We start from the raw sequence: 21,628 nt of genomic DNA, 5'->3' as shown, positions 1-21,628 counted from the left end.
ATGTGTAGACAGCCCCTAAATGCAACCCTAGGAAAAACTCCCCAAATGCAGTCTACATACAATGAACTAACTGCATTGGGAGTGGGTCAGTTTTTTGTGTGAGTATAGTGGTCTAAAAGAGAAGAAACTTAGAAGGTCACAATAAAAGACATGGAGGGGAGACTGAAAAATAAAATCAGCTTTCACCAGAAGTAATAAACTAGAGTTCCTATTGGTTTTGCATTTGGGGAGTGTTTACTAACCCACCTCCCCACTCCATGAACCTTAAAGTTAAGTATACCCTACTCACTCACAAGAACACCACAATCGATAATTTTGGCCTTTTGAGAAAATCAACCTACTCAACTGCAGAGGAAACACATAGCAATTTCCTACACTAATCAGTCATGAACTAGTAACTCTGCAGAGAACTTCAGGGGTCTGGAAAGCTGTAATTCCACCTGAATATGTGCTGGTATCTTCTGCGTTGTGGAACACTGTCTGCCCTGTGTTTCCTTGGAGGGAGTCTTAGGTGGATCGTCTCACTCTCTTGCTGTGACAGAGCTATGGGGGAGGGACTGGGAAATAAACTGGCCAGGAAACAACAACCAGGGTCCATAGTCTTAATCAGAAGCTCTCCCTGCACTGGAGGCAAAAGCTAAAACCTTAGGACACTTTCTGCCACACAAGGAGAGATGTGTACTTCCCTCACCAGGTGGCATTCACACTCAGGAAGACTCTTCACTGTTTGTGTCACTCATTGCTTCACATTCCGAAAGCTAACATGTTCTCTACTCAAGATGTTTACATTTGCAAAATACGTGGAAAATCTAAAGACTCATATCTTAGTTGATATTGAAATACTGAAAAAAATTTACATGGTAGTCTGTCATTTTCCTTTATGAGCTTACAAGGGCCAAAGTTTAGTCAACAACATCTTCCACTTAGGATGTACATTAAACAAACAAACAAACAAACAAAACCTAGTTTTGTTGTTTCTGTCTGTAGATTTTTTTTTTTAATATTGCATTTAGTTACATTTTATTTACCCATTAAATTAGTCCTTGCTGAGTTTAAGAGCCATGGGTAATGGGTCTATAGGTAGCTGTGTTTGCCAACAATATGAATTATGTTTCATCTTTACCCAAGAGAAATGAGGATATATAATCTTTTATGTTACATGAATATTTATAGAAGCATTATTCCTAATAGCTTAACTCTGAAAACAGGTGAACAGATATACCAATATAGTTTATTTATGCAATGGAATATTATTAGCAATAAAAATACCGAACTTTTAATACAAGTAAGAAATGGATGAATCTAAAAATGATTATTATAAGCAAAAGAAGCCAGGTACAGAATTGCATATTATATTTATAATTTCACTTATATGAAAGGTGAAACCAACCTAAAGTGTTAGAAGTCACGATAGGGATTGCCTCTGCAGAACTGCGAAGACAATCGACTGACTGGAAAGGATCTGACAGAAATTTCTGGGGTGGTGGAAAAGTTCTATAATTTGACTGTAGTACACGGGTGTAAACATTTGTTAAAACTAATCAAATTATATACCTAAAATGTATGCATTTACTTTTTAAAAATTATACTGCAATATAAACATGTCAGAATAATTTGATTCCTTAAAAACAATTTAATTTTTATCTTCAGAGTGATTTATGGTGCTATTGCTGCTATGTATCAAGAACCTATGGCTATAGTAATGGGTACATTAGAGAGAAAAAAAGTTGTTCTTGGGAAATAAGAATAAATTTGCTGAGATTTATAAAGGTAAGACGAGCTAAAAAATTACACTATGACCAAGAAAAAATTACTAATTTGAAACATAAACTTGAAAATAAACTAGCATGATAGAAAATTTAGGAGACATTGAAATCCAATTCAAGCAAAACAATGACCATTTAATATGTGTTCTAGAGGAGTGGGACATAGAAACTGGAGAGAAAAATAATTAACAACATAACAGAAGACACTGTCCAGAAACTGAAGAAAGAAAACTGTTCTCGGATGGAAAGGACTCACTGAACAGTAACCAGGATGAATGAAATAGAGGGCTGATCCTTGTGAAAATTCAGAACTGCAGCAATAAATTCAAAATTTCAAAAAAGTTGCAGATAGGGTAAAAAAAAAAAATCTAAGAAGCTTATTTATAAAGAAATGAGAATCAGACAACTAAAATAAGAAAAATATACAGTTGTTCAATGAAAAATAAGAGAAATTCTACTTGCAGGTTTTCCAGGAGAACTAAGGTTTTCTGTTAATAACAGTTAGTTGGCATATGTTCCTTAACAGAAACATCAACATGGTATCCGATTTGCTGACCACTTGTAAGTATAAGGATGAAATCTACATACTAAGGTGGGAGCATGAAAAGAAAAAGGTAGAAGTTCATGCTAAAGTAGGCACTGCATTATATTGTGGTTGTACAAGCATTGGTCTATCTACCATTAGTTTCTTGTTTTGTGATTAAAACAAACTCCTACTTGCTTATATCAAGGTTCCTTAGATTTTCTTTTCTATGAAGCAAACACAGATGTAACTGATAATTTCTAACAGATGGTATAATTGTGTTTAATAGTGAATTGTGAATCAATAGTAAATGTAACTATTTGATTTTCACTTAAGACACTGAAAATAAACTAGACTGACTGCCTTTTGGATTAACTAACACCTCAATTGAATAATTCCTTTATGTCAACTATACACAAGGAAAATGTTTTCTCTTATCTATACAAGTAGTGATTTGTAGAGTAGGTTTGTGATGATTGTAGATTGGATCGTAAGTCTTTTGTAAATGCCCAGATTTGGTGGCATTTGTGATTTAGAATCAAGGGCCAACTACATACATGAATAGACTATTCCTTTATTTTAAGTAGCTTACTGAAAAATAAACTCGTTGGATATTAATGAAATCATAAAACATTATATGGACTTTTTTGTGGTATAGCTGACAGACAATTAACTGCACATATTTAAATAGTATAAAGTATACAATTTGATGGGTTATGACAAATACATAGACCTGTGAAACCATCACCGCAATCAAGACAATGAATAAAAAGAGCACCCCCAAAATTGTCCTCATGCCCCTTTTATCATCTCTCCTTACCTCCCCTACTTGTCCACACCCAGGTCCCAAGGCAATCACCAACCTTCTCTCCATCACTATAGGTTAGTTTACATTTTCAATAATTTTATGTAAGCTGAATCTTTTCTTTTGTCTGGCTTCCTGCACATGGCATAACTGTTTCCAGTTTCATCCATCTCTACTATGTACATCCATAATTCATTGTGTATTTGTACTGTGTATATCAATATTTCATTGCTTTTTTTGCTTACTAGTATTTTATTGTGTGGATTTATCACAATTTGTTCATCCATTTATCTATAGAAAACTGGGTTGTTTCCAGTTTGGGACTATTATGTTATAAATATCTGTGGATAGTCTTTGTATGAACACATATTACCTATGAGTAGAATGGTTGGGTCTATGATAAGTATATCCTTAACATTTTAAGAAGCTGCCAAATTATTTTCCAAAGTACATGGACCATTTTACATTACCACAAGCAAGAAAGGAGAGTTTCAGTTGCTCTGCATCCTTAGCACTAGTTGGTATGGTCAGTCTTCAGTTTTATCCATTTTACGGGGTATGTACAGATATCTCATTGTGGCTTTATTTTCATTTCCATAATCACTAATGATACTGAGCACCTTTTCATGAGTTTATTTCCCTTCCATATATATTCTTTGGTAAAGTGTCTGTTCAAATCTTTTGCCCATTTTAAAAGATGAGAAAGGACTGAACAAAATTTTACCACTGGAAAACTCAGGGTATGTTTCCAAAAAAGGAAGCTGATTTGTTTTCAAAATTAGAGGATTTGTGTGGTTAACTAAAGGGAACTCAAGGTTGGAAATACCAGCAGGGAGCAGATTGTGGATAATTTTTAATAACAAAAGGAGTTTGCTGTAAATAACAGGGATTATAATCTGGGATAAAATGGAAGAGTTATGTCAAATGACCAAGCCTCTCTCTCCTAAAATCTAGTAGAGTCAACAAAACATAACCAAAAATTAGGAAAAAAGAATCCCAGCAGCATTCCAAGAAATGATGGTTGGAGAGAGATATTCCAGGAATAATGGGAATTCTTTTCTAAAATCCACCTCCCTCCCAATCAAAGCAGCACCAAGAAAGAAAAAGAAAGCTACTATCTTCTCTTAATTATGAGGGAAAATGACTGAAGGTGTGAGTAATCACACCTGGGTTCAATATATGCCTGCCCTTTCAAAGTAAGTCTCTCCCCAACACCATCTCAGCATGGAGAATAGACCTAATGAGATTTGCCAGTTTGCTTTTTTCTATTTGGGCGGTAGTTAGAAGAGGGACTATGAAGATGGAAAAAATAAAAGGGAAAATAGATTATATACGTTTCACCAAAGGAGAGAAAAGATAGCTTACAATAATAGTAATTTAAGCAGAAACAGATGTGAGAAAAGGCTCTGGGATAACCATAAATAAAGCAACTGTTCCATTTGCAAATTGACAGAAGCTTGATCATTCTCCTGAGACTTGTCTGACTTTGCCCTCCTTTGGGTAAGTGGGGTGTTGAAATGGATCTGCACAAAAGCAGTGGGGTGGGGAAGGGTGAGGGGGATTGGAGGACCTAGGATTAAAAATATTGTCCGCAGAAGGTGCCTGATGTTCACCTTGCACTGGAGAAACAATAAGAAACCTAAGGACACCTGCTGTTGCTCCAAAAGGTAGATCTGTGACTCAGTGGAACTAACAGTCCTATGAGAATTTTTTCAAATAAAAGAAAAAATGTAAAGGAACTAAATCGGTCAAAAAAAAAAATGCCTACAATCCTTGGTTTTCTGTGTATGTATCTGTTTTTATAGAACATGCAATTATTTATATATTTCATTATTACACCTGGGTTCATTTACTGCTGAATGTCTCCCTACAAATTAGTTAAAGGTAGACAGATATGTTGACAGCTGTGGTTGTTCAGCCATCTTAATTATGCTGCATTATTTTAAAGTTCTGCATGATTGTCTTGAAGTAAAAACTCTTCTTTCGTCCCTACCCCCAGTTCTACTGCTATAACTTACCGAGGAACCACTTGTTTTCAAAATCCCTTGTAGATCTTTTTCCTCCTGGGTGTTTTCCAATTGAGTAGTATGGCTGTCACAGGTATCACCTTGCTAATGAGAGAAATGAAAGTCATTTTTACCCATGCATATCTTTCCCAATGTGACTGTTTATTCAATTATGCATACACTAGAAACTAGAAATGTACAGCCATGTGGAGGCATAAAGAGTTAATGACTACATGTGCAATGGTAATACCATTCACCACTATGTCCATAATTATACTGATCCTCATAAATGTTAGGCACTATAATAGAAATCGGTCTCAAAAGCAGATACTGCTAAATGCCTGCCAAAATCCACTTTTCTTTCACTTATCACTATCATGATTTTCCTCCAAGATGCTGTATGTCAAACTTTAGACTAAGTGTGATCATATGATGGTTACATCCAATGAGATAAGGGTAGAATCATACTTGGTGAGGCATCTAGGAAGGCTAATGTTTTCCTGTTAAAGTGGATGGAATCATCTGGCCAATTTTCTTCCAGAACATGGACATGGTGCCTGTGATGACCATATATCCTATAAGCATTAAATATTAGCCATATGCTTAAGGGCTCAGAAAGGAAAGATGAAGAAGTTGGTAGATCCATGTTAAGAATATCAAATACAACAGCCTCAGACTTCTTATTTTCTAAGAAAATTAATCTCTAACTGTTTAAGTCCAGCTTACTGATAAAACTATGCTATTTTAATATCAGACTTCACAACTATATTTTGCAGTGATATATAAATCAATATCAAGAATAGACATTTTTTTTTATTGTGAAATTGGAAATATATTAGATTGATTATCTCATAAACACGTATGACTGAAACAAATATTTAATTCTCATTCATGGAATATTGGTAGAGCTCTGGTTTTCATTATGCAGGAGGTGTACTGGAGACCACTCTGATCCTGATGGCCTGCACTGCAGGCCTCTTGCATATGCTCTAAGATTTTCAGCAGCATTCACAATACAATGGCATTCCCTAAAATAAGATGAAAATATTCTACTCCCTGATTGAAGTGACTTTTTGCAAAATTAAATATAATAGATATTAATCAAGTCATACACTGAGACCTTAGAAACTTATTTTTCATCTTGCTTTTCTGAATTTTTCTAACTTCCCCCAAAAGTGTATGTACTATATAAATAAGAAAAACACACAACTGTTTTGAAGTAAAACAACACTAAGGAGGCACTACAAGAAAATTTAGGACAGGATGGAGGACTGAGAGTACACCACTCTCAGTCACTGAAAAGTAGAGATAGTATCACTGGAAACCAACAAAGCATTCTAACAACAGATTAGAAGTTAGTAGAAATTCCTGGAAAATAAAAAGTAACTTATTTTATAACTGCAAAGAAATTCTCAGACTAAGAACAGCATATGATAACCTTGCTGGCAAGGAAAAATCACATGCACAAAAAGCAAATAGACAAACCACCAAGTTCAGAGTGAAAATTACGAAGGGCAGTAAGGTGCCCCAGGTCAATGGCCAGGACAACTTAAAGTATTTTCGCAATGGAAGAGTCAGTCAGACCTCTCAACAGGCCCCCTTATACTGAACAGCAGGTAGTAGCTATGTATGAACCCAAGAAAAGCACTCTGAATGACATGAGCTCAGTAAGATGTTCAGGGTTAGGACAAAAAAACTTAAATATCATGTCACTCTGGACCTCCACAAAAGACACTGATGGGAGAATAAAAGGAAAACATCGATTTTGTCTGGGATAGAAAGACAAAATCGTATGTATGCATGTATATACTTGTGCATGCTGTTAAACTAATTTCCATTCATGTGCTGTTCTCATACCTCACTGACTTAAATAGGACCTAAATTATTCCTTCTTATTCAAGAAAGAGTCTTTAGGGAAAATATCTATATAATGGCAGGAAACTATATAGCAATGACATATCTTAAGTCATTAATTAATCAATCCAGTTCATTAATAAATATAAATGAATCACTAAGGATCATCAGTCATTGGAGAAAATCAACATGAAAAAGTCAGCCATAGAAAAAATTAACATCTTGAAGAAGTATAGTGATATATACTCTTAGAGAAAGAGACAATTGAGAAAAAAGGCAGCTTACAATGATTTCATAATTTCAGGGAGATTTGAGAGGCAATTGTATCCATAAATCAGGAATTAACCATATCAATAAAGGGGAATTATTGTTAATTCTTGTGAATTAAAAATTTGACAGCAACTAAATTATAACTACTCATGGCAAAAATTAGAATTAGGGGTCTACAAAATGATGTAGACAAAATCTACTAGCACACAGAACAAACAGAAAAAAAAGACATGTAAAATATAAAAGAAAATTTAAGAGATGTGGATTAATGCAAACAATGAAAGGAAAAGTAGAGAAAACACAAAATGAATAGAGAAATGGGATGAGAATGTTCAGAAGTGAAAGGAACATTTTTCAGAAACGAAAAATTGAATATTGATCAGATCATGATAAAAGAAAAAAAGATTATCCTTATGACAGTCAGGTCAACAATAATGATAAACATAAAAAACATCCAGAGATATGAAAATGAGAGCAGGATATAAATAAAGAAATAAGATTTAGAGAGGCATTAGACTTCTCAACATTAACACTATATGAAAAAGCAAACAGATTAATATTTACAAATATTTGAAAGAAACTGACTTATGGCCTAGCATTTTGATACTCACCAATTTAGGATTTAAGCTTTCAGGATATAAAAATTTAATATCCAGAGATATTCCCTGCTAGATTTGCTCAAAGGATAAAAGGTGCAATCTGCTAAGACAATATAACATTTTGTAATATATGATTGTGCAAATTATTATTTTTAGTATTCTCTGTAGTCATTCTGTAATGCTAACCCTCATCATCCTTCTGTGAGAAAGAACAGTATAGTTGACCCTAGAACAACACAAGTCTAAACTGCTTGGGTCCACTTATGCACGGATTTTTTCAATTGACCTGCAGAGTTCAAACTCATGCTTGAAAAGACATCTCTGTGGATAGGAATCTGCCCATGAGGAGGGCTGACTGTAGTTATATCTGGATTTCTGACTGTGGGAGGAAGGGGCCAGTGCCCTAACCCTCACATTATTCAAGGGTCAACTTGCTTTCTTATTCTATAAACTGGAGAGCAGTTCAGGGGTATGGCCAGAGTAAAACTTAAAATATTCTTTTCCACCTCATCGAGACGTTTCTTCTCGTGTTTGGCACCACACCTGTCCCTTGATAAATCTTTAAAAGAGAATAATACCTTCAAGAAATTGAAATAAAAGAGACACTGATAAAAGAGAAAAGAAATAAAATAAACGTAGACTAATCATGAGAGTACATGGCTAGAGGTGGGATTGTCCGTGTGCCTGAAGACCTAACGTAAGGCCACTCTTACATGCTACCTTTACATCTCGTAAAATCAAGAAAGTCATGAGTGGCCTAACCACAGGTTTCCCTTCCATTCTGCTCCTCAAAATAAAGTACTCCAGTCAGACGACGTTCCTTATCCAGGGGATCAGACACAGTTCCTGATTATCCCTGAGTGGTGGGTTTCAGTTTCTTGCCGGCCTGTAAAATTATTTAAACAAGCCAATCACATGCTCCCATGGGAACCAGGGGCACCTCACTCTCTTGTTACTACAAAGCTTGCCTCCTGCAGCCTCAGCTTGCTCACTCTGCTTTAAAGTGCACCCCACATGTGGCTCTCTATGGTAGGCAGTATCTTCCTCCCCCAGGCTGTGAGAATATGACTAATAAGTTGCTGTCGATCTTATCTGTCTAGTATCAGGTGTCATGTGTTGAGCCATCCCTGTAACCCTAGGATAGGAATCCCTCCCTCATCTATGAAGAAGAAGAAATCAAAATGTAGGTAGAGTCAGGTAGGGTAAAGGCTCAGAAATCCATTATTTGGAAACATGCCAGTGTCTGTCTACTTTGGATTGCCTCTCTTCTGGCTGACAGGAGAGGCAGTGGCTGCTGTGAAGGAAAACAGGGCAGGCAGAGAGGAACAAATACCTCAGGTTAAGTGTCCTGGTTGGAAGTGAGGTATGTAGGACTTCCTGCACTGAGAGGACAACCTGAAACCAGAGGACATCTGCTTCCAACTCAATGGAAGATATGAAAAACTCTGACTAGAAAGAGCTAACACTCTTAAGAGAAATATAATAAAATTAGAAAGAAATTAGAAACAAAAATCTGCACATCCGTATTGCTCACAGCCCCAACTGACCAGACTCCACATCCAGACCTCAGCTTACTCTCAGTAACAAGACAGCCAGAACACAAACTGGCCACATCCAAATCCTTCTGTAGAATTTTGGAAGGGACCAAGAGCAGCCCCATGATAGACTGCCCCATGTAAAATAAATATAAGATGAAAATAAATTATATAGAAATTAAACATCATCATCTTCCCTTCATCAAATCAAAGGTGGTACAGGCATTATTCTTAGAATAGCAAAGAATCCCTCTTCTGCTAGGAATAGGAAAAAAGCAAAGCTAAAGAGAAGGAAACGAAGTATAATAGAGGAAGCTCTCCCACTGCAAATTTTCTGTGGCCATGAGTTCAAATGGAAGCAGATGTAAGCAAACCCACATCCTTCTACATCTACTCAGGGCGCACCACTTCAATAAGAGGACCCAGGCCTCATGCCATGTGGTTCAGATTATGACATGAGATTCATCTCACCAAAATAAAGCCTTCTACTGAGATAGCTTTACTAGCAGTTATGAACTCAGATTAGCATTCTGAAACTCTTAACTAAAATGGACAAGGTGAGCTCTAATGAAATGTCTCGCCTCCTGTGACATAATGAAAACTGTCTACCTCCTGTGCTAGACAGTGCACTTTTTAAAGATGCTATCATGCTGCTCCCCACAAGATATTTACATTTGGAAACTAACTAAAATGTTAAAATATTTATGGTGAGAATTAAATTAATATTGAAAGCCACATGGAAGGTTGCACAAGATTTTCCATTATGTGCTCAGCAAAAAAACCCGAAAGTTTAGGTGACGATCTTCCCACATTTTGACTTCTGGCTGTGGCTGTAGCTACAGCTGTGGGGTTTTTGTTGTTGTTGTTGTTATTGTAGTTACAGGAAGGCCATGTAGTTATTTGTGGATTTAATTATTTAATTATTCATTCCTGAGTTTAAGAGTCTACTTTTTCTTTATTGTTACCAGGTAAGGAGGCATTTAGTTCTCATGTGATCCTGACTGCCTTGCAACAAGCACTTTTTCTAACCTCCTTACTCTCAATTCCCCTTGCTTTATCTTACCAGTTGACCACTTCTGCAGGGAATTGCTGATGTTCCTTCTTCATCAAGGATCAAAAAGAGCAGTTGAAACACAAGCAAAAATCATTTGGCTACTGAGAAAAATGAAAGTGTATTTTTACTCAGGTATATTCTCCAAAAGGTCATTGCGCATTCAGTTACGTGTTGTGCATCATATGTGCGCATTCATATATATATTTGTGGAGATTAACATACATATAACTGCCTGTGTACTGATCATTGCATTTAGCCATTTATCAGCCAATACTTGCCAGGCATGATGATACACACTGGTCTCTCTGGACACCAGATACTGTTAACTGCCTACCCCTAACCTAGGTACCTAGCTAGTTTAACAAAATTCTGATTTTTTCCCCAGGAACTTTTGTGTCCAACTGGAAAAAAAAATCAATTTCCCAGGCTCCCTTGAAGCTAAATATGATCACATAACAGTTCCGGACAATAGGTAGTAAATGGAATTTTACCACATCAGATTTCTAGGAAAATAAGGTCAGAAGGACTACTGAATCAGTTGGCACAAGTTACAAGAACTGCCAGGAACATAGATATGGTGCCTGGAGTGGCCAAACTAACTTGTAAACAAAAAGATAACAGCCACATATAAAAAACAAAATAGAAGGTGGAAGGAAGCTGGATCCAGGCTGAAGAAAAGGAATGCCTACCTTCAGCTTCTTCTTTAGGAGAGAAAAACAAATCCATATTCATATAATTCATGATTTCTTGGGTTTTCTGTTACATGCAGTTAAATGTATATATGTGATATATTCAAATAAAAAAAAAAACCAATGTATGACCGTACTTTCACAGTCAATTATAAGTCAATCCCGCCTTTAACTAGTTGTTTATCATTATGAAATTGAAATATATTAGATTGACTATTTTGCTCAATTAAGTGTGTTACTGAAAGGAATATATGGCTCACATCTTCTGAATATTAAAAAAAAATGTATTTGGGCACTGGAATTCTGCTCATGATAAATAGGGCTGTAGACTTTGTGTTATATATCCAGAGGTTGATTTAGTATTTGTGATTTAATGTATAATGGTTCTACTAAAACAAGGGTAAAACATTCTATTCCTTATGTTAAGAACTCCATTGAAAATTATATTTACTGGATATTTAATAAAATCATAAAATTTTATTTGGGCCCATAGAAATTTTCATTTTTTAAACTTTGTTTGTCCATATTTTCTGAGTTTCCAGTAAAGATTATGTATTACTTTTATAATAAGAAAAAAAAAACACACATTTTTGGAGAAAGGAACGAATATTACTAAAGAATTAGCATAAGAAAATTGGATCAAGATAGCAAAATCTACATACCACTTTCTCCTCCCCCTGAAAATCACTAAAAGTGTCAAAAGAGATACCTTTTTCAAAGACAAGATCTAGAAACCACTAAACATTTCCATTAGCAGAACAGAAATTGTTGAATGTTTCTGGAAGATAAAAAGCAACCAAGAATGGTTTGATAAGATAAGAGGAAAATCTCGGCCTGAAAAAAGGAACAAGAGGAAAATGTGTAGAAGGTAAATGCTGATCTGGATATATGAAAAAGCATATATCCAGAATGAAAGTAAAGAGAGCAGGAAGGCATCCCTTAATTTAGAAAACAATGAACAAAGTAATTGAAGAAGAATGTTTTTCTGAATAAGCAGCCAGGAGACCTTTCCTCCCTCTAACACTGAATAGTATAAATCAGCTAAATGTGATGCTAGGATAAAACCCAAAATGTGTCCTCTTGGTGACAGTGACCACCGGCCTTGGGGATAGTGGTGGCTATCCTAGCATTGTGTGGTGGCCTTGGACAAAAAGAAAGGTGAATTGCACTTCATAGGTGCCTTATAAAAGAATATGGACAGGAGTATAAAAAGCAAAGTCAGGTTTGCCTAAAAAAATTAATTCCGATTCTGCAGGACTCTTGTTACTTTGGCATTGATGCCAAATTTACGTTTCTTAAAGTAAAATGTTACAGTTGACACTGACACACTTCGCCACTCACAGAGGCCCAGACTCCATTCACAGGAAAGCTTTTGGGAGAAAACAGGTCTACATAACTGCTTAGGAAATATATTGCCATTACCTACAGTAATCAATCAATCTTGTCCTCCATTACTAAATACGAATCAACACCCAAGGATCAAAATTAATTGAACGATAGCAATGGAAGAGAAAAATCATGATGAAAAAATAAACACTTAAGCCCCTAGTAAATAGATAATTTAAGGAAAATAAGAGAACCTCGGAATTTAAGGTTTAGTTCAGTTAGTACCTTCAGAGCACTGAGAGGTTATCGCAGCCAAAAACCAAGAACAGCTGGCTAGGGGGACATCAGGGCAAAAGAGAGGCTATGGAAAATTAATATGATTGTTCAATTTAAAAAAAAATAAATAAATGAAAGGCAGAAGTATTAATACAACCATGGCCAAATTACTGATTTAAAAAATCAACTTGAAGAGATATCCAAGAATGCAGACTGAACATACACATGAACAAAGCTTGGGATATTAAGAGAACATTAAAGAGAAACAGAGGTTCAATCCAAACAATGCAACAATCATAACAGGAGTTCCAGAAGGAGATAACTGAGAAAATGAAAGAAATAATAAATACTTGTTTTAAATGCTAAAAGAAAATATGCAGAACTTGAAGAATGAATGAGCTCTCAGATTCCAAGAACTTACTTAGTAGTGACCAGGAATTTTTTTAAAGGGTAAAATAGGTAAGATTTCAACATTTAAATGACAAATATAAAATTTAAAAAGTTTCCACACCTGTATATAAAGAAATGAGATTGATATAGACATTTCTGCAATGGTGGATGAAAGAAGATAATGGATATATTTTTTTATTTCTAAATTCTAAAGAAAATTTTATTTCAAAATTTTAAAGGAAAATGATTTTAAGCATGGACTTCTATGTGCAAAAAAATTAAGAAAAGAACTAGTATAATCTATATATCTATCTTTCAAATTATTAAATTCATATTTCCACTAGGTAAGTATACTGGGTAAAATTCACAGGTCTAAGATAATGCAAAATTATCTCGTGAAACATATGATGTTTAAATCTTCATTAGAAAGTGAAATGGAAAGTTTTAGGTAATTATTCTATTAATGTAGGTAAGTTATGCCAAAGAAAGAAATAAAGAGTAGGAGGGGATATGGGACAGAGACAGAGAGACAAAGAGAGAAAAAGGACAAAGAGAGAGACCAGGACAGATACATGGAGTAGAAGTCAAATTCAAATAGGAAACTGGAAAATTTAAGTATATCCCTAAAAAGTTTCCGTGACTCTTTATTTGGAGAAACATGTTGAATTTTGGGGGGATATATGAAGATGATTATTAGGCTTTATATATTGTAAATATACAATATTTTAAAAAATACTGCTTTTTACATTTTTGACAAAGAACAATCTGAATTTTAAGCAGCGTATACAATGCCAGGCTTTCACTGACTTTCATTTGCCAGGATAGCACAAGACCTGGTCTTTTTTTTTTTTTTTTTCATACCAGCAACCACTCTCCTTGCCTCATTCTCCATTCTCAGTTCACACCAGAACTGGAGCTTCAGCAGCAAGGCTGGAAAGAGAGAAGAGGAAGCTGAGCAGGAGGAAGAGACATCTCCTCCCTGGTTGCCCCCACCACCACAAAGGCACTGTCCTGGGCCCTCTCTGCTTTTTCTAGAGTTAAATACCTAACAGTTTATTGCCCTTGTGTATTATAGAAAAGTAAGAGACTCTTCATTTCTTTCTTTTTTTTTTTATTTAATAGTTTATTGGATTTTGCATCAGTATGGGATATCACTTATTGTGTCCCAGAATCTCAGGATTCAGGGATGTGGTAATAAGGGGCAAAGGTGAATTTGGGGATCTGGCCTCCCAAAAGTACCTGCCGCTCTACTCTGCATCCTGCAATGGCTGCCAGGTGGATCAACCCTCCACTGGAGCCATCCTAATCCATGGCCAAAGCGAGAATACTGGCAGTGAATTGCAGACACTCTTCCTTGGTCACGCTTTTCCAGTAGCACTGACATAGCCATAGATATAGAAGCTCTCAATGGCAAAAGACTGCCTTAGCCCCCATGGGCACTGAGTACATATGCCCTCCTTCTTGGGGGTCCCAGCCCACAATGATGATTCTTGCCATCAAGTCTTCCTGGTATCAGTAACACATCTCCTTAAAGAGGATGGCTGCTATGTGTACCAGCAGAGGCTCATTCAGCTAATAGGTAACAGCATCAGCTACTACCTGGGTATCAGCTGCAGAGCCTGAGCTGCAGAAGATATGATCATTAATAGAGGTCGGCTTAGAAGACTCAATTGGTGATGTAGGACCTAGCAGTTGTTCTGGAGTCGGCCCCCATTACCACTCCCCTGTCAAATTGCGTGGCCATGATAGTGGTTCCTGTGGAGATTTCCTGGTTTTCCCAGTAGTGAGTAATGACTTCGGCCCCCAGGATGGTGCTGGCCCCACTTCTCTAGGAGTTACTAAAGGGGCTGCCACCTTTCTCCCTCTTCATTCATTCATACTTTTGGAGGGGGGGGGGATTTTATTATTATTATTATTATTATTATTATTATTATTATGGTGACATTGGTAAATGAAATCCAGTAAGTTTCAAGTGTACAATTCAACTGTAAGGCATGTACATATTGCATTGTGTGTTCACCACCCATAGTTAGATTTCTTTCTGTCTCTTCTTTTTATACTTAAAGCCTAAATGAATACATGTCCACTTTATGTTTCCCTTCAGGCTCTAAGTGAAAGAAAAAAGAGGAGCATAAAAAGATCTCTCTCTCCCCATTTCTATGTTACTAGATGTCCAAAGTTTTAGGAAACATAAAGAGGCTAGTTATGCATTTTCCTGAGTAACTGAAGGATGTGGGAGAAGCCTATAGACTCTTTCTTATTTTGTAGTTTGCTAGGGAAGAGCAACAACTTTTGGTCTAAAGTACCTGGAAATAGAAGTGGGAAAGGAAGCATATAGGCCAAATTCTTAGGACTTTGTAAAGATGATCTGGGGGATACCTGAAAAATGACCCAGAGAATTTAAACCAGCAGGGTAAACCTTTCCCTTGATAAGCATCTTGTCCAGGAATCTGTGGCTGGAACACTTGCCTCAAGCTGTGGGTATCACCTTTATTCAATTACAGATGCACAAAATCTCACTGTCCAGAAAGATATAGGATTCGGAACTCATAATGCACTTACCTGAAGGTATATCATTATATACAGCAGAAGATTCTAGAACCGTGCTGTTCAATGCATTAGCTACAGCAACATGTAACTATTTAGATTTAAATTAATTAAGATTCAATAAAATTAAAAATTCAGCTCTTTATTCACACTAGCTACATGTGACTAGGGGCTACAATACTGGACAGCACAGAAATAGATTATTTCCATCTCTATAGCATGTTCTAAAGGAGTGCTATTCAAGGACATTATTAGCACAAATGCAAAGGTTAACTACATAAATGTGAGCTGTCTCGGTAACTACCCAATGTGATCAATATATATAAGAGAAGATATGACTTACAGATAGCCTAAAGTAGCTCAAGTTGAAGACTGTCTTAAATCATGCTTGCTACCCAATATCTTTGAAGTTTTAATTTATGTAATTATTGATATTATAATTGAAGATATGAAAAATCCAAATCAGAGTGATTAACTCGCCCTAAGCAACTTTATTTGTAATTGGGGCAGAATATCAAGTTTCCTTTTTTCTACACTAATTACTACCAAAGTCCCAAGAATCCTATCTACATAGAATTTAATATAGGACCTTGCACATTACTATCTGTTGCATCAATGATGTAATTATGCAACGCAACATTGCAGTGATGCAGTGAATGAATGAATGAGTTGTAAGGCAGAGCTAGCTATAAAACAAACACAGAAATAAGAGAACATGACCAACAGCCTCAGAAGTAAAATTGTGGATGTGGAACTGCTAAAGGTAGGCTGGAATTTCAATCAGCCATTCCTTATAAAACATGTGATGCTACTCTTATGCTTTTTATGAATCATTCTCTCTCCTACTTAATTAATGTTCACTTTTTACTTTTTACCATTTTAATTAATTTGAATGTAACAGCAACCCTATCAACTTTCCCATCCCTGCCCCTATTTAAAATGAACCACCTGGACTTGCTTTTAATACTGGGGCCACTTTCCCAGGATTTCCTGTGCCTGTTCACAGACTTTCCATTTGGCCCTTAGATTTAAGTAAAGGCTCTGTGTATTCCATCCACAAAGACTTGCTCCAATGCCAAACAGTTATTCTACAACTTCAAAAGAAGTAAATAAATTTAATGTTGAGGGAGAATGCTGTATGGGAGATAAGGAATGATCACTTAAGTTTCAAATCTGTAAAACTTTGTACTGTGTTGTCTGCTTTAGTTTCCTCTAAAATCTAAAGGGTGACTAGACTTTTCTGATACTTATTTTCCATGTTCACCTCCTCTGAACCCCCTGCACACCATCAAACCAAAACTTTTGAGCCATGTTCATTACTTACAGAAGATTCGCTGACTCCAAATATTTCTCTGACATCCCTGACAGATTGCTTGTTCTTTTTTCTCATGGTTTGAGTATAAGTATTATATCTCTTTTTCACTGCAGCTGCTTGGGTTCGAGTCAATGTGGAGAGCAAGGCTTTGCCATCCTCCTCTTCATCACCTGAGATCAGGGCTGATAAACCAACGTCTTGCAACCATTCTGCTTCAAGTTCTCCTTCTATAAAATAATGTGACCAAGAGAAGGTTAGGACATTCTCTGTCTGATTGGATGGTGTGTATATCTGTAGGTCTGTGCATATCAGTGGATAAGAAATACCAGTAAACATATTAAGACTGTCTTTTTTTCCAAATTATGGAAAAGGACTATAAGAATAAATGAAAAGTCTGCATAGTAATTTTAAAGTAAGTCAAGTTTATAACAGATGGCAAAGAACCCAGTATAGAGTATGTGTTCAACAGAGATCCGTTCTCTCACTTTTCTCATTCTGAACATTAAGTAATCTTTTCTTTTTTAGAAGACAATTTAAAAATGTAAAATTCATCATAATGAGAATCAACTGCTACCATAAATTAGATGTACAAAAATAATAAGGAGTTCAAAATAATATCTTGTAACAGAAAATCCACTGCAAATACATTTCTAGGAACGAGGCTAAATAGGCATTCCTGAATGAGGTTTGTCTAAAGAACAGATTAGAATGATTTGTAAATAGCCTATCAAAATATCAGTCTAGGAGTCTTCGATTCTGCAGACATTATTGCATCATTGGTATATGAACAAAGCCTTCTACTATGCTTTACAGGTCCACTTTCTTAGCTAGAGAAATCTTTTATTTACTTTGTTTTTTTGTTGTTCATTTGCTTTATAAATTGTCCTTTAACAGAAAATGCAAAGGTGAACCAAAGTTTAACAGCCCTAATCTAAAATAAACCTTTTAAATTAGTGAGTATGACTTGGAACCTTTCCTTTCCTTAAGCCTTAGATAAGATTTTCATTTTTGAAGACAGAATTTACAAATATAGCTTAATATTAGTTTTAAAAATTGGATTTTTTCCTCCTACAGCTCTGTAAGACAGAGTAAGAGTAAAGAGTAATTGATAAGGTTGCTGAGTTAACAACATATACTAGGATTAAGGATAATCTAAATTCTTGGACTCAGACTGTAGAATATGTAGAATATATATTTTCCACAGTAAAGAAATGTCTATATAGAAGAGATCAATGTTGCTCCTGTTTGCTGAATTGTGGAAAATGGAATCCTGTGCTCATTACTCAAGTTGCCAAATGTGTAACTTGAACATAAAACATTCTTTGGAATATCCAGCTCCAGCTGCCTACTCAGTATCTACTTGGCTCTACCATATATCAAATTCAACATGTTCAAACTTGAATGCATATTTTTTCATTCCCAACTCTAGGCCTCTTTCGGTATTCTATATTTTAGTAAACGAAATCTACTTTCCACCTAATTTGGCAAGCAAGTAACCCAGGAGACATTACTGACATCTTCTCTTCTACATGTCAAATCCAATATATTATCGAGTCTCTTTGATATTACCTCCTTATTATTTCTCAAAAATTTCCACCCTTTTTTATCTCTTCTGCCATGACCCTGGTCCAAGTTACCATCATTTCTCACCTGAATTGCTGCAATAGCCTCTCAATAGTTCTTCCCATTCTTCATTCCTCTTCCAATCCATTTTCCATATTGTAACTAAATTAGTCCATTCAAAATACAAATATAAACTCAATACCCTTTTCTTAAAAAAATGCCGCAATTTTCCCTTGCTCATAGAATTAAGAATAAAACCCTTAACATGGCCTATAAATATGAAGCTGCTTACCTTTCTGATCACAGCTTGTACCATACTCTCTCATCTTCTCTTCCTGAGCAATACTAGCCTACTTCTGGTTCCTCAAAAGCGCCATAATCTATTTTTGTTACAAAGTTCCTTTGGACATGTCCATCCTTCTAGATGATCCCCTATACTGGCCATTCAACTCTTTAGATCTAAGTTTACTAATTCCTTCCTCAATAACGTAAGTCGTTTTTCCTGAATCCCTCAGACAAAGTCAGGTACTACCGCTATCTATCCAAATAATGCTGTGTTTCTTTTTCCTTAAAATAACTTTTACTCAAAAAATATGTTTGGTTATATTATTTCACTGATTTCTTTCTTTTCCACTAAATTACAAACTCCATGAAAGAATTCCAAAATCTTGCATAGCGTCTACACAGAACAGGCACACATATATGAATTAATTAACTTTCAAGTGAAACAGAAAATTAAGGAATTTTTCTAATGAGTCAGAAAATAATGAATATAGAACAGCAAATTTTAAAAGTGCATAAAGCTCACATATGTACCATTCTGTACTAATATACCATGTTAGTAATTTTGTTGGGGAACCATATTTAAAAGGGAATAAAATCTTCTAGAGAAGGTAGAGTAGCTTGTGTAGAAAAACCAGTCCTATGCATAATAACTTTGAACTCTAAACTAAGTACATAAAAATAACTACTTGAAGGTAATGGAAAGGAACCAAGTGCAGGCAGGAAGTGAAAAACAATTAAATTTTGATAAAAGAAAATGCGCTGGGTGAGATTTACATTTATGCAACTTTACAGTTGAGGTCATTTTCCAATTCCTACAGTACCGGGTGGCTAAAACTCAAACAGAAAGCCATAGACTTATTTGAGTAGTCAGAGGACAGAGCATGCAATTACCAGAATAGCTGGAAAGTGAGGAATATACTCCTGTTAGGAGGAAGCCACATAGGAAAGCGCTTCAAAATATGTACATAAACTCTGACCAAATCCATGACTAAACCTTGAACTAAAAAGGTGAGTGAATGGTAGACACCAAGCATACTACTGAAAAACAGCAACTAGAAGTCTAAAATAAATGACCAAGGTTACAGATGCTACATAGAGCAGGAACAACAGACTTGGGATTATGAGTCTAGTCAAGTTAACTACTAGAACTAAAATTAACTCCCTTCAGAGGTATATAATAGAATACAGAGTCTGCAACTTATCAATAATGTTACAATATAATTACATTAACAAAAATGTTATAATATCTGATATAAGAAAAAACAAAACAAAAAAATGGCTTAATCTATCAAGAGAAAAGGTAGTCAATAGAAAGTGACTCTGAGATGACTCTGATGTTAGACAAGAACTTTAAAGCAGCTATTATACATATGCTCAAGGACTTACAGGAAAAGATACTCATGATGAGTGCACAAAGAATTTCAGCAAAGAAATAAAAAATGTAAAGAAAACGAAAAGAACTAAAATATAAATTATAGAACTGAAAATTAAAATATATTAAATAAAAAATTTGCTGAGAGGGCCTAATAGCATATTAGAAACTTTAAAAGAAAGGGCGGGTAAACTTGAAAAAATCAACAGAAAGTATCCAATGTGAAAGACAGAAAAATATTTTTGAACATTTAAAACAGAGCCCCACTGACCTTTGGGAAATGTTAAGTCCTGTAAGATATGTGCAGCTGAAGTTTCAGAGAAGAGAGAGGGTGGTGCAGAAAAGAATATTTGAAGAAATAATGTCCAAGTTTCCAAAATATGCTGAAAAATCAACTAGTTCAGCTAACACTGAGTAGGTAAATACGTAAAAAAAAAGACCTGCACTTAGACTTTTGAAAGTCAAACTGCTGAAAAGCAAAGGTAGAAAGAAAACTGAATATAGTCAGAGGAAGATAACACATTACATAGAGAGAAACAACAATATAAATACATTGATTCTTGATCAGGAACAGTGGAGGTCAAAAGACAGTAGGATAACATCTTTAAAATCCTGAAAGAAAGAAAGAAAAAAAAAAGACCCTGTCAACCAATAATTATATACCCAGCAAAAATCTCCTTCAAGAATGAAGGTGGAATAAAGTCATTATCGGGTGAATAAAAATCAAGAGAATTTATCACCACAAACTCGCTCTGTAAGATATGCTGAAGGGAACTCTTTAGGTTAAAAACTATCAGATGAATACTGTATATGTAAAAACAAAGCAGTAGAAATGTCAGCTATGTGAATATTAATTTCTTTAAAAGAAGACGGCTACTTTTTTCTTCTCCCCAAAATTAGTACTAAAGCATAAAGCCATTAGTTGGAGCACAGCAAGGCAGACATCTATGCAGAGGTGTAGTCTAGGCTAGGATACTGGAACCCAAGTGAGATGAGAAGGGCAACCATGAGAGGTAGAGTGAAACTATGAATGTATAGGGGGTATTGATCAAATAAGTATATATATTTAAGATAATGGAAGCCAGTTTTCTTACTAAAAAAGGAGTTACAAATATTTTAAGGGAGAAAAGTATAATGAACTTAGTGGTATTAGATTGAAATTGAAGGTATAGCTGTGAATTCATATATTTCAATATCTCTGATTACAGATAGATATAAATGTGTATGTATGTAATACAAATACACATTATACATACACATTTAAGTACATACACATGTGTATCACTGCCTAATGAAAATATTCATATGCGTACACTTAATAAACTACCTTCAGTCTTTCTTGGATGTCTTATGTATTTACTTGTTCATAGGTAGGACGTGGAGGAGATAACTCATGCTTTTAATCCCAGGTGAGTAATTTTGCTCTTTTTGAAAACTAAAGACAATTATACGT

At 35.4% G+C, this 21,628-nt stretch overlaps 1 protein-coding gene and 1 pseudogene across 2 annotated transcripts in view; both read right to left on the bottom strand.

Moving 5' to 3' along the window:
* The window catches only part of ARHGAP28 (Rho GTPase activating protein 28), a 181,559-nt gene that overhangs the window by 64,650 nt on the left and 95,281 nt on the right, over window positions 1-21,628 (bottom strand). Inside the window, exons 3-5 of one of the 2 annotated variants that reach the window (XM_039845787.1) lie at window positions 18,606-18,680; window positions 16,965-17,182; window positions 5,113-5,205 (exon numbers count right to left, since the gene is read on the bottom strand). In XM_039845787.1, coding sequence (XP_039701721.1) covers window positions 5,113-5,205; window positions 16,965-17,182; window positions 18,606-18,680 — 386 coding nt within the window. The remainder of the gene's footprint in view (window positions 1-5,112; window positions 5,206-16,964; window positions 17,183-18,605; window positions 18,681-21,628) is intronic. The other variant, XM_039845798.1, reaches the window with a different exon arrangement.
* Window positions 14,143-14,983, bottom strand: LOC120588350 (proteasome subunit beta type-6-like; annotated as a pseudogene).

Source organism: Pteropus medius, unplaced genomic scaffold (assembly GCF_902729225.1).
Source record: "Pteropus medius unplaced genomic scaffold, Ma_sr-lr_union100, whole genome shotgun sequence".
Taxonomy (NCBI): domain Eukaryota; kingdom Metazoa; phylum Chordata; class Mammalia; order Chiroptera; family Pteropodidae; genus Pteropus; species Pteropus medius.
The sequence above is the reverse complement of the archived record's forward strand: the minus strand, read 5'-3'. Positions and strand labels throughout refer to the sequence as shown.